General features: G+C 38.3%; 2 protein-coding genes across 4 annotated transcripts in view; one reads left to right on the forward strand and one right to left on the reverse strand.

Annotated features, from left to right (window-relative positions):
• METTL24 (methyltransferase like 24) overlaps window positions 1–14,308 on the forward strand; it is a 130,816-nt gene that overhangs the window by 109,119 nt on the left and 7,389 nt on the right. Inside the window, exon 6 of one of the 3 annotated variants that reach the window (XR_006818303.1) lies at window positions 8,621–8,719. The exons of the other annotated variants lie outside the window; for them this stretch is intronic. The gene's annotated coding sequence lies outside the window, so the exon portion shown is untranslated. The remainder of the gene's footprint in view (window positions 1–8,620; window positions 8,720–14,308) is intronic. 3 annotated transcript variants of the gene reach the window in all.
• Window positions 1–14,308, reverse strand: part of CDC40 (cell division cycle 40) — a 54,670-nt gene that overhangs the window by 3,122 nt on the left and 37,240 nt on the right. Inside the window, exons 9-14 of the mRNA XM_046004817.1 lie at window positions 12,001–12,046; window positions 9,463–9,564; window positions 8,351–8,466; window positions 8,019–8,152; window positions 1,773–1,849; window positions 110–254 (exon numbers count right to left, since the gene is read on the reverse strand). Coding sequence (XP_045860773.1) covers window positions 110–254; window positions 1,773–1,849; window positions 8,019–8,152; window positions 8,351–8,466; window positions 9,463–9,564; window positions 12,001–12,046 — 620 coding nt within the window. The remainder of the gene's footprint in view (window positions 1–109; window positions 255–1,772; window positions 1,850–8,018; window positions 8,153–8,350; window positions 8,467–9,462; window positions 9,565–12,000; window positions 12,047–14,308) is intronic.

The raw sequence follows: 14,308 nt of genomic DNA on the forward strand, positions 1-14,308 counted from the left end.
TCATGCGATTACATATGGGACAGTGATTTTTAAACTGTCACTATTTGTACGACATTGGTTTATGTCATCACATTTGAATATGAGATTATAAAAGAAAATTTAGACTTACCTCATGTCTGGTGAAAAGTCCACCTGACAAGCATAACCTGCTACCATGTGGCCCTTAAAAATTTTTTTCTTATTCAATCTAAATCTGTTCTGTGCTCCAAAAATTAAGATTTGGTTGTCCATTGATTGGCACGCCAGCCATTTCCCTGTAAATTCAATAAATGAGACATGTTAGAGTAAGACTGAAAATTCTGAAAAGACTTTTTAAATCTGTTCAGATATTAATATTCTTTTGTTCCCAATAGCTTTATAATAATAGGAAAACGAATTTACCATACCTGCTGTAAAGTGTTACAAATTTGTTGCTGACAAGAGGGATTTATATATAAAGAAGTAATGGATTTCGCTCGGATAAATCCCATATCATTGAGCACTCTTCATATAAAAGCCTTTTTTGTTTGAATCAGATTATACAGAAATTCTGAGTTTAGCATTAACAAAACTAAAGAAAATTTTATGAAATGAAATTAATTTTAGGAGTAAGCAAAGACAAGAGAACCATGGGGGAAAAGAGACTTATCTGTGTTAATTATGGAAAAAGGAATGATTAATGCTAGGTGAGAAAACCTAGGATTATTAAATAAAACCATCCAAAAAAGAGATACGATTAAAAAAATTACTGGAACTGTTCCTGAAAGGCCAAACTACTTTTATCTACCCAAGATTCACCAAAGTCTCTAGAGCCCAAACCGTAGCATCTTCTCGCATCCGACGTACTTGCACACTTATTAACGAAGGGAATGCTCTTAACAATATTCAGTCTGAGAGGGTAAATGGCCTTGTTCAAGATGGGCACGATATTTGTAACGGGGAGTGTAAAACTACTACATAAGGTGGAGAGAGACAAATGTGACTGTATACAACGTGGTGGTTATCAACATCAGACCTGGTTAGGTCGCCCTTCTCATAAAAATCACAGGGCGCTTGACAAAAATGATCACTGATCGGCCTGTGGCAGATGCCTGGATGGAAGAGCAAAGGATTTCTTGCCGCCTCTTCCTTGCTCCACACTCACAGGAGCTATGGGAGTTAACAGGGGCCTCGGTGACAGTGCTGCCCAAACATCAGACCATCTACCCCAACATCCTCATGGACAGTGCTGAGTCGGTCAGTACACTGTCAGGATATCTGCAGTATAAGGTACTTTGTACTTAGAAGGCGATGCACTATTGAACTGAAAACAGTGGTAGCTGGATTTATCTTTTTTATTTTGCCTGAGAATATCTTTTATAGTAAATTGCTAAAGTATTCTTATTATGGGGAACGAGATCAAAATTGTCTATCCTCTGAAAGAAAAAGAGCTCACAATAAAATCACTAAATGACTGAACACGATTTTGCTGGAAGGAGAATTATTAAAAAAAAAAAAAAAAAAACCAAAACAGCCCTGATCCTCAGATGGAATGTTCAGTCAGTGTTAGCTGCAGTTCACTGTTTCTCCTCCTCCTTCTTCTTATTATTATTATTTTTAAAAACAAGAGAATGGGTGAGGTGACTCACAGACGAAAACCAGCGACTATTTTTAATATCAAAAAGGTTTCCTTATACAAGTATGGCCCTGTGACAGACTTCCCCTAGGAGGAAACAGCCAAAGTTCTTTTGAATACAGAAATCACACTTTGTCTTCGAGGCTCATTTAAAACCACATTCTACCTACTCACTCACCATTTGGAGACAAAGTCACCGCAGGCATCGAGTGCATACTGGGCTCTGCTATATACTTGAAATCCACAGGGATGTCCCTAAAATTTAAAAAAAAAAACCAGCTTCTCAGAATTAAGTAATTTCTAAAAAAGTACCTTTGGAAGCGTTCTCTCTGAAACTAAAGAGATATTCTTGAAATTATATATTTAATTAACCTTTCATGGGACTTCCTGGGGGGAAGGAAAAAAATCACAAAATGGCCTCCTGTTGCTTATTACCAGTCCTGTACTTCACAAGTGCCTTTCCATGATAATTATAACAGTGTTAGTGACTTAGTTTTCCAACTCCATTTGACTTAAACTTTGGCCTTTATGTTTAAAAAAAAAAAAAATGTCTGTGATTGAAGTTCTTTGACAATGAACTCATCCAAAAATGTACCATGGTAGGCAGCAGCAAGATATCTGAGGCAAGCCTACAGGAAGGGAGGTGTTCTTAGTTTACCTGCCAGTCAGCCTTCGCTTGTTAACTCTGCAAGCAGGTGAGAGGGTTAAAGAGGCTTCGGCAGTGCAAGGGGATAGTGGGCGAAGCTGTACAGGGATCTGCAGGCAGGCAGAGCCCATCTGGAAGTAATGAGATTTCTGAATGGGTAAGGGAGATTTCCTTGACTGGGTACCCGGTACCCAGGCACCTGGCCATCTTCTATTATTCTACATGTATATGGTGCAGGAGAAAAGTGCATTAAAGAAATTCTTATGTGAGTGACACAAAGAATAAAACAAAGACAACAAAAATCCAAAACTAGTCACCTAGAACCGTGAAAAGTTCCAAAAGCCTTTTTGTTTTTAATATTCTCCATGATAAAAAAAAATCTCTTTAATAATTCCGAAGGATCTTGGTCTTGTTGCTTTCATGAGTGACCAGAAATGATTTTTTACAGAGTAACGTGTGGAAATCTGCTGAATAACAGAATATCAAGCAGCACTATCACTTTCTAAGTATGGTTCAAGTTCCAGAGCTTTGATTAGTTAGAATAACAATAATTATAATAATAATTTGCCTTCACGTAAGGATATTCTCTATCCGTCTATCTACCCATCCAGAAGAAGCAAATGATTAGAAAAAACTTCTATGAGGCTTTGGTTAGAACAAAGTATTTTTAGGTGTAACCTGGGGAACAGTATCATTTATCAAATTTCCAACCCTTTATTCCTCTCTAAAATACCAATGAGAAGTGACATTCAAAATAACCCACATGTACTGAAAAGAACCTCAGTCTGAAAAAGGTTCAACTGTTTTTTCCTCCTCATATAAAATTATTAGCCCATAATAATCAATAACATAGATTAAAACAGTAGAGCCTGTCTACATTAACCAGAGTCTAGGTTCAGATCACTCAATGTTTTCCTAAAAGTAAACAAACAAACAAAAAATATATGCAGATCCCTTATTTCAAGGACTTGATACAGTGAGGTCTAGAACAAGAAATGGGTCTGAACACTCTGTGAACATTGTTAACTGCTAGTGAAAATGTCTGCTAGGCATAGTTACATTTAATAAACACAACACTATTTTCTCATTAGAAACTAATTCCGTATAATAAGCTAGTAACATATCTTACATATAATTTTCAAACCGGAAATGAACTCTTTGGAAAAAAAACTTAATAAAAATCTGTGAAATTTTAGGGTACCTGGGTGGCTCAGTGGGTTAAAGCCTCTGCCTTCGGCTCAGATCATGATCTCAGGGTCCCGGGATCGGAGGGCTGCATCAGGCTCTCTGCTCAGTGGGGAGCCTGCTTCCCCCTCTCTCTTTCTGCCTGCCTCTCTGCCTACTTGCAATCTCTTTGTTAAATAAATAAATAAGATCTTAAAAAAAAAACCTATGAAATTTTAAAGATACAAGATAAACAGTAGGATTAACATCTGTCAAATTTCCTTCTAAAAATATTTTAATGTAATAAATACCTTTGGGAAAAAAACATGTCTATGACATCTCATGAATCCAGCCAATTAGCATACCAGGCTGTTCAATATCTAATTGATAATCTCTTATTCTCCTTTAAAATTGTCTAATAATCTTAATAATCTAGCATTATTTATGAAAACCAAGTTTCTCTTAGTTTGTCTTTTTGTATCATTGTGCTTCTCTTAGCAGGCATAGGGTGTGAAAGTTTGGCAAACATCACCCATCTGAGGGTCCTAGTAATAAGAATTTTCCTACTGTTGGGGTCAGTGTTCACTCTCAGGTGGTCGGGGCCTCCCTTTCTGCAAGCTGCCAGTAACACTAGTAATCGCCTTCAGGGATGGATGTATGTGGTAAAGGTCAGCTCTAGGGATCCTGAGGTGATTTTGCTTCCTATTTGGCTTTGTAGCAAGACTCATGCTCATGTTTCCTTCTGACTCACCAAACTGAGTGCAAGTTATCTTCTCTCCCCACCAGACCCTTCATCATCTAACTAACCAGCCATATGATTAAGAATGCAAGACCTGCATGTTTTATGTAAGCCTCATGGTATGCACAAAGCAAAAACCTATTGATACACAAAAGAGAAACAGAAGGATATCAAAGCACACTACTATAGAAAAATCATCAAATCACAAAGGAAGAAAGAAAGGAACAAAGGAACTATAAACAACCAGAACACAATGAACAAAATGGCACTAGTAAAAGTCCAGACCTCTCAATAATTACCTCAAAGTAAATGGACTAAATTTACAAAAGACTCAAGTTGGTTGAATGGAAAAAAAAAAAAAGACCCAACTATATACTGTGTATAAGAGACTCACTTCAGTTTGAAGGACTGATAGTGAAAGGATGGAAAACGCATCCCATGAAAATGGAAACTAAAAGCTGGGGTAGTTGCTATGCTTGTATCAAACAAAATAGACTTTAAGTCAAAAACTACAGTAAGGGACAAAGAAGGCCATCAATTCATTAAGAAGATATAACAAATACAAGTATTTATACACCCAACATCAGAGCACCTACACACATAAAGCAAATGTTAACAGATTTGAAGGGAGAAATAGAGAGCCAGCAATACAATAATAGCAGGGGACATCCATACGCCATTGTCAACAACAGACAGGGCATCCAGACAGAAAATCAATAAGGAAACATTGCACTTAAATGACACATTAAACCAGATGGTCCTAACTGATGTATACAGAACATTCCACCAAACAGAGCAGAATACACATTCTTCTCAAGTGCGCATGAAATATTCTCCAGGATAGATCATATATGATGCCACAAGACTATCTTTAATATAGTTAAGACTGAAATCATATCTAGCATCTTTTCTGGCCACAAAGGTACGAAACTGGAGATCAATTACAAGAAAACTGGAAAATGTACAAGTATGTGGAGATTAACAACACACTACTAAACAAAACATGGGTTAAAGATGAAAACAAAAGGGAAATCAAAACCTATCTTGACACAAATGAAAACGGAAACACAACATACCAAAACTTATGGGATGCAGCAAAAGTCAGTGAGAAGTTTATACTGATAAATACCTACATTAAAGAAGAAGGATCTCAAATAAACAACTTAACTTTACACTTCAAAGAGCCAGGAAAAGAAGAACAATCTAAGACCCAAGTTAGCAGAAAGAAAAAAAAAATACAAATGTCAGAGAGAAAACACATGAAATAGGGACTAGAGACAATAGAAAAGATCAATGAAACTAAGAGCTGGTTTTTTGAAAAAGAAAATTAATAAACATTTAGCTAAACTAAGAAAAAAAGAGAAAAACTCAAATAAAAACAGAAATGAAAGGGACATTACAACTGATAACAGTGAAGCACTAATGGTCACAAGAAACTACTATGAACAATTATATACCAACAAATTAGAAAACCTAGAAGAAATGAATAAATTCCCGGAAACATGCAACTTATCAAGACAGACTCATAAAGATATAGAAAATCTGAACAGACCAATGATGACTAAGGAGAATGAAACAGTAATCAAAAACAACAAAAAATGCCCAGGACCAGATGGCTTCATTGGTGAGGTACAGTAAACATTTAAAGAAGAATGAATAGTAATCCTTCTCAAACTCTCCCCCCCCCGCCAAAAAAAAACAAAACCAGAAGAGGAGGGAACATTTCCAAACTCATTTATAAGGTACCAAAGCCAGACAAATACACTACAAGAAAAGAAAACTATAGGCCAACATCCCTAATGAATATAGGTGCAAAAATACTCAGTACAATTTTAGGAAACTGAATTCCACAGTACGTTAGAGGAATCATATAACATGATCAAGTGGGATTTATCCTTGGGATGTGAGGATGGTTCAATATATACAAATCAATGAAATACCAAAGGGAATGATAAAAAAAATCATACGATAATCTCAAAAAATTCCAAAAAATGGACAACATTCAGTATCTTTTCATGATAAAAAGTCTCAATAAACTGGGTATGGGGGAACACAGCCACGTGTGACAAGCCCACAGCTAACATCATACTTAACTGTAAACGGCTGAAAGCTTTTACTCTAAGATCAGGAAGGATGTCTGCTCTAACTACTTTTAGTCAATGTAGTACTGAGTGTCCTAGCCAGAGCAATCAGGCCAGAAGAAAAAGGCATCCAAATAACAAAGAAGTAAAACTGTCTCTGTTTGCGAATGACATATTATATATAGAAAACCCTAATGATTTCACACACACACACAAACTGTTAGAACCAATAAATGATTCAGTGAAGTTGCAGAACACAAACTCAGTATTAAAAAATCAGTTGCATTTCTAGATTGTTAAGAAAACAATCCCATTTGTAATAGCCTCAAAAAACAAGAAAATACTTGGGAATAAATTTAACCAAGGTGAAAGATCTGTACTTTTTTTTTTTTGCATATTTTGCTGACCAATGTCTAATTTCAAAAGCACATGCAAGTGTTCTTAGAGCCCTGTAACTGGTGCTTCATTTAAATATTTACCAATTTCATTTAAACTACTCCACATTTTAAAATGGAGTTGAAATATCATCTGAAGATAGAAACATCTGAAAGTTTAAGTATAATCAAACTGTATATAAACAAAACAAGTACACGGATATGTTTATGCTTCAGACTATGGTACAAATAATGTAAGACGCTCATAAAAAACTTGAGGTCTGTATGGGATTCTCAGCATGTAACATCATTTCTGAAGTAAAAAAGATCTTAGTTATGAGACAGTCTCAAATCTTGGACTTTAAGGATGACATTAAAACTGTACATAGAGTACAGCTGGCTCTCCATGACTGGGGGCAGTTTGAAGGGGTTTACTGGTGCTGAGCATGGGACAAACTGTGGTTCAATCACACAAAACCTTCAATTACCTAAATTTCCCTGACGAGGGTTAGGGACCTGCTCAGTTCCCCAGAGAGACTCAGTTTCAGAAGCAACCTCTTGGCTTCCCACTTCTTAAAGCAGAGCATCTTCCGGGGTGGGAAGTCACACTTTTAGGCCCTGCGAGGCTGTAACCACGGCTGAGCTGTGTTTCATAACAGACTATAAAAACGAGCTGGGCGCCATCCAAACATTCCTTTGAACAAAAAGACTCTTATGCATTTCTTCATAAATAAATGAAAAAACACGATCTATGATACTTAGTGAAACCAGTTTTAGTATTTCTTGACTTTAGGAAAGTTTTTCTTTCTCTCTCAAGGAAAGCAAAACTTACCACTTTAACCATTTGTAAAACTACAAATAAAACATTTGATTTTTACCATTATGTGTTACGAATGGCAGGACACAATGGGTGATGACCTGGGGCCATTTTCAATACTGAATAATCATAATGTAGACATTTAAAAACTTAAGAGTTTTTAAGTATTCTTTCTTTGTTTGGGTTGACTCTGAGGTCAGGGTCTAATGTTTAATCCCAATGGTGAATAACAGAGTCTATACATTTGTGGGCCTACATCTCATCAGTCATTTTGCAAAGAAAAAGTACCTCATAAACAACGAAAGGCAACACAATATAAACTTTTCACCAATGCAAGAAAAATGGCTCAAAATATATAACCTTTAGATTCAGGCTCAAAATATATAACCTTTAGCCCAAAGACTATGAAAATGTAGCATGTCTAAATTTTTATTTCCATATTCTGGGTACTTAAATGTTTAAAACAGTTTGGTTGGCAAGCCAGATATCATAGTTGTGGAAATATTCACATGGTTGCCTATTATCAGGCTTTTCTTTGGCTACAGATTTTTAAATTGCCTGATATACTTATATAAATCAGATCTTCTACTGACAAAAACTCACCATTCCCAAACTCTTAGGCTCTTATCATCAGATGTGCTCACAAATCTCCTGTTCTCGTCAACAAAAACAATGGTGTTGACAGCCCCCAAGTGCCGGTCATACTCCTGCACAATTTCCCCACTTCGAATGTCCCACTGTAGATCAAACAAGAGAAAAGGTCAAGACAGAAGTGGAGCAGATGTGAAAATAAAGATCAGAACTATGGAAAGTGAAGAAAAAGATCTCTGACCATTAGCAGCAAGCACTAAACAAGTTAACATTCCTTATTCCATCCCCTTAATACAACATAAACTATAGGAATCTTACTAAAAAATACTGTAAAAAAGACTTACCTGCACAATCTTTTTATCAGACATACCAGCTACAAAGAGATTTTGCTTATCTTCATCGGGATTAAATTTGACACAATAGGGCACTTTTCGGTTTGTAAATCTTGATATACACTGTCCTAAAACCGAAGACTCAAGTTAAAGTAGAGAAGAGAAATTTGACCACTTCAAAGACAGCCTGGGGATTAAAATCTAGAGATCATTTGCTTAATACATTTTGGAGAAGGCAGACTGCTTGTTCCTTACTATAAACTCTAATGTTCCTTTTCACAGATTCCTTATGATTAAAAATATTTTTTTCAAAAGTAAATCTGGATCATCGACTGCAGAAGAGAGAAAGTGATTGGAGCCGGAGTGGAGAACCACTGTGGGGTAAGCGTAGGGGCTCTGGCATCAGAGAGACGTTGGTTTAAATCAGTTCAGCCACTTATGAGCTGTGTGGCTCTGGAAAAGCTCCCCTTTTAAGCCTCAATCTCTTTATCTATAATAATAATAGTAATTATAGGGCTATTTTAAGAATTGGATATGATGCTGGATACAAGTGCCTAGCACAATGCCTGGTAAACAGTAAGTGTTCGATAAATATTAGCTATTATCTTTACCCTTAGAACTTGGTAAGATGAAAGATGATTCTCTAATTATGCAAAATTATAGTAGCCACAATGTACTAAAATAATTAACGTTTGTGAATACATTAAACCACCTGACCCGTGGGTCTGTAGACAGACTTTGTAATCAATATGAGCAATTAAATTAATTCTGTTCATCAGACATTTATTGTGCTTCTACTACGTGCAATGCAGTGTCCTTGGTGGTGGAGGGGAACAAGAAGATAATTAACTCATCTACGGAAGATTTCAAATTCGCTTGCCTATCAGGATGTTCGCTTTATAAGTTGTATTTGATGGAAACAAAGGTTCAGACTAAAAGAGCTACTTATGTAGCTGAGTTTGAACTTTACGAACATTTTATGGTATTAGCTGACAGTCGATGATACGAGAATGAGCAGCTTCAGAGGCACCGTTTTGCCACGGAAGACTGCTCAATGTTCTATGGTTTATACGTGCTAATTTGTAAGATAAATGCGTACCGGCATTAGTATAATAAGTTCTTACCTGTCTCTGTGTCCCAGAGCTTAAGGTACCTGTCATAAGCTGCGCTGAGGAACTGCGTCCCTGCAGTATTAAAGCAGATGTCCCTAACGGCTTTGCTGTGGCCTAAAGCAGGGACAATAGAAATGGAGGTGAGGGGAAGGATTTTTTCTTAAAACACAAACACCGTGAGAGAAATAGCATTTGCAAGCCACCCTGTGAGTCAGAATCTCTGGAATCCTATCCCAACTTACTGATGCAGAATATGGTAGGTGTGGGCTTGGGAATGCAAGTGGTTTTTTATTTCTCCTTCAGAAAGCTCCCTAGGTGATTCTGATGCCTAACATTAGGTAAGAGCCAAGAGAAAAGATCTAACATTTAGAGTTTGTCACAGAAATCTTTTAATATGCAGTATACATAATTGATGACTAAGCAGCCAAGAATTTAAGGAAACATAATAGACCAATTATTGCCAATGAAAGGAGAGGGCCTAGTGACATTTGGGAGGTTCGTTCTCCAGATTACTCACTAAGTGAAACAAAGCGACCCAATCCTAAAGTTCATGGAATCAGAGCTCTTCTCCAATACCTGCGGATTTCTGTGATCAAGTTACCAAGTTTCAGAGAAGTGACTTCAGAACCTCAAGAGACTAAGCCTTCTGGAATCTAACATTAACATCTATCTTGTTTTAAGATAGCATCTTGACAATAAATTAACTTAAAGGTGCTTTGCTTGGAAACCAGTCTGCCAGACCAAGCTGCTCTTTTGAAAGTTACAGGGATGAATAAAATGTGGCTAAATCAAAGCAGAAACTTCCCTGTTTTTTACCACCCCTCATGACCAAGACTGACAGAATATGGGTTGCACGAATTGTCAGCCACACACAGCAGCCCTGGACCGCCATCACCAGTGAATTCTAATTGGGCTACGTGTGACAGTAATTAGGCATTCTTTTCTACAGCAAAGAGTCCCCTCTTCCAAAACTGATAATTTCGTTTTCCACTGAAAAACTATCTGCTGGTTAGATAGTTTCTCCATCTGTCCACTATGGAGACCAAGTCCATTATGCGTACAAGATGAAGACCAAGTGCACCATATGAACAAGATGGAGACCAAGTCCACCATATGTACAAGATGGAGACCAAGTCCACCATATGAACAAGATGGAGACCAAGTCCACCATATGAACAAGATGGAGACCAAGTCCACCATATGAACAAGATGGAGACCAAGTCCACCATATGAACAAGATGGAGACCAAGTCCACCATATGTACAAGATGGAGACCAAGTCCACCATATGAACAAGATGGAGACCAAGTCCACCATATGTACAAGATGGAGACCAAGTCCACCATATGAACAAGATGGAGACCAAGTCCACCATATGTACAAGATGGAGACCAAGTCCACTATATGAACAAGATGGAGACCAAGTCCACTATATGTATAAGAGGCATTTTGTTCCCATCTGCAGCTGAGAGTCTCCCTGTAGGATGCTACATTTGTAGCATTTGTTCAGCGAGGCCCCACAATTCTAACAAGGCATGCAGAATGGACTCCCACTTAAATCTAAAAACCGAGCCACTACAAATCACACAAAAATTCAGTCATGTACACAGTTACATCTGGAAACGTAACCAGCCTTCACATGAAATCTCACAAAGACAGTAAACTATCCTCTACCCACAAGGCTAGTTGGCCACAAAGCTATTCTCTTTTTGGCCTTGTTTCCTCCTTCAAGGAGTTCGCTCAGTCTTATTCTTTAGTGTGCTTTAGCTGCTGATTCCTAACCTCTTTTCGAAGCTCAACACCCGGCTAACTGCTCACTGGACATGTGCATCTCCATACTCCAAAGGCAGTTCAGGTTTAACAAGTGACATGTTGTCATCGTCTTATATCCCCTCTCATGGCCAATGGCATCCCTGTTCAGCCAGCCAGCTGGGAGTCACCCTAGATTTCTGCTTCACTCTTATCACTCACATCCAGTGACTAAGTCCTGCTGATTTTAACTCCTGATTGTTCTCTTCCTCTCTATCAGCTGCTTTAGGCTAGGCTCTCATGGTCTCTAATTCAGGCCAGTGACATAACCCTGTCATTCATCTCCCTGCCTGCAGGCCTGCCCTACCAGAACATCTTCATACTACCACTGTGATCTCTGTAAACTTCAGATCGGACCAAGTCAATTTCCTCAAAAGCAGTTTAATGGCAGGCTTTCCAAGGCCTCTGCATAGATTCTCCACTCCTCACTGATGGCACCAAAGGTCCATCATGCTCTGCCCCCGGTTACGCTGCTGTTCCCTCTAGTCACCTCCCACCGTGTCCCCTCTCTGGCAATTCTGCATTATACCCGGCTGCCCCAAAGAGCATGCTTTCTCAGACCACTTTCGCTTCTGCTCTTTTCTCTTTTTTTGTCTATATGTCTATGTGGGAGGACTTCCTCTTCAAGACTCAGTTCGAGTCCTTGAAGACTTCCCTTCATTAGCAGTGTAGTAACATTATGGTCAATGAGTTTAAAAAGTCTTTCCAAACAGATTATAGACAGAGAGGAAAGGAGTATTACCAATAAATGTTCGCAGACAGCGTCTGTCTCCATAAACCTCCCAGAGCTGGGGAAAAAACACACAGAAATATTAAACTGAATACAAGACTTCCATAGAATGACAAGTTTCAATCAAGAGCAACAACATTTGCCAGCTATGCGTGTGCGTATCTGCGGGTACTGGGGATTTAACCAAAGGCATCATACATCAACGAACATGATGCTTGGTGCTGTTAGTCTGTGTTGTACCATTTGGACTACACACACACACACACACACACACACACACACACACCCCGGAGATCTGACAAAGATACAGAAAATATCCAGAGCACTTAGGTGGAGCTGATACAAGTGATCTTCCCTTTCTTCTTCTTCTCTTCTATATTTGACAGATTTTCCATGATGACAAGTTTCTATTTATGTAATATGAGCTACTTCCAGAAGAACTAAATGTTATTAAAACTGCCATGTTTAGGGGCGCCTGGGTGGCTCAGTGGGTTAAAGCCTCTGCCTTCGGCTCGGGTCATGATCCCAGGGTCCTGGGATCGAGCCCCACATCAGGCTCCCTGCTCGGTGGGGAGCCTGCTTCTCCCTCTCTCTCTCTGCCTGCCTCTCTGCCTGCCTGTGGTCTGTCTGTCAAATAAATAAATAAAATCTTAAAAAAAAAACCAAAACTGCCATGTTTATAACATTTTGATACTGAAGATTTTTTTTTGAACTTTCTAAAGTAACAAAATATTATAGAAGCTATATGAAAACGATGATCTAAAGTATAACAGGCTAATAATTCTCATCACACCTAAAGTGAATTAGTACATACAATAGCTCCCTTTATTCTTTCTTCTTTTTTTTAAAGATTTTATTTATTTATTTTATATATATAAAATATATAAAATATAAATATATTTTATATATTTATTTATTTGTCAGGGAGAAGGAGTACAAGCAGGGCGAGTGGCAGGCAGAGGAAGAAGCAGGCTCCCCGCTGAGCAAGGAGCCCCATGCAGGACTCGATCCCAGGACCCTGTGACCGTGACCTGAGCTGAAGGCAGACGCTTAACCAGCTAAGCCAACCAGGCACCCCTAAAACTACCTTTATTCTTGCGTGCCTCAAATCTAATCCTCAATAACGTTACAAGTGTTCTAAAAGAAACAGCACTCTGGCCACCCCGTGTCAGGAGGATAAAGTCTCAGTCCCCACAGCATAGCAGGCAAGGACCTCTAGCACCTGATCCTTCGCTGATGCCTGTCACCATTCTCTATCTCTCAGATTCGAGACTCCAGCAGCCACAAACTCATAATGTTCAGCACACGCCATGTCTTTCTACTACTACTACCTACGCTCCCCTCACCCCCACCACTTTTTATTTCGTTACCTTTCTGCTGCAGGAGGCTTCCTTCTTAGAAACCAGAACTTTCCACCTGACTCTATAACCGTCATTTACATCATAATGAAATGATTACCCTGAGGGCAGGGACAGGGCCTTGATAAGTTTTCAGTCTCAGCCCCTTGCACATAATGGATACCTCCTAAATGTTTATGCATGTGAACAAAATTGAACACCAGGCTTTTTTTAATTGGTCAGAAGACCTTCATCTCAAGGAACATAGCTTGTATTAAGTCAAAGTTAAAGGAAACAAAGGGGGGGCGCCTGGGTGGCTCAGTGTTATAAAGCCTCTGCCTTCAGCTCAGGTCATGATCCCAGGGTCCTGGGATGGAGCCTAGCATCAGACTTCCTTGCTCTTCTCCTCTCTCTCTCTGCCTGCCTCTCTGCCTACTTGTGATCTCTGTCAAATAAATAAATAAAATCTTAAAAAAAAAAAAAAAAAGGAAAAAAGGTTTTCACTCCAAACAGTTGGTTTTTGATTTTAAGCTACTGAGTAGAGACAAATGCCTAAATGATTGCTCTCATCAAGAAAAGTTACCTTCATATATTGTTAATATCCACGAATTGTTTACAAAGAGTAAAATTTTAATGACTCAACTTTCCAAGCCTCAAGAGTATTACAGAGTTGATATTTCTTGACCATCATAACAAACTAGACACAGAAGACACACAAAAAGATAACTATTCTTTCGGATTAACGATTTTTTAAAAAGGCTTTCCCCATGTTCAAGCTGACATGCTGTGGCAAGTGAATTCTTCCCCACATGCTCTATAGCAGAAATTTAACTTAAGGTGGAGCCTCCTGAGACGAAAAAAAACTGAAAGAAGCTAGGAGCATTTCTGCTATTGGTATCTACTTGCATTTATAAGAAAAAGTGTGAATTACATTATCTATTTTCTAAAATGGGATTTCTAATGCGTGTTCTCTCTAGCTCATA

The sequence above is a fragment of the Meles meles genome, chromosome 5 (genome assembly GCF_922984935.1).
Source record: "Meles meles chromosome 5, mMelMel3.1 paternal haplotype, whole genome shotgun sequence".
Lineage (NCBI taxonomy): Eukaryota > Metazoa > Chordata > Mammalia > Carnivora > Mustelidae > Meles > Meles meles.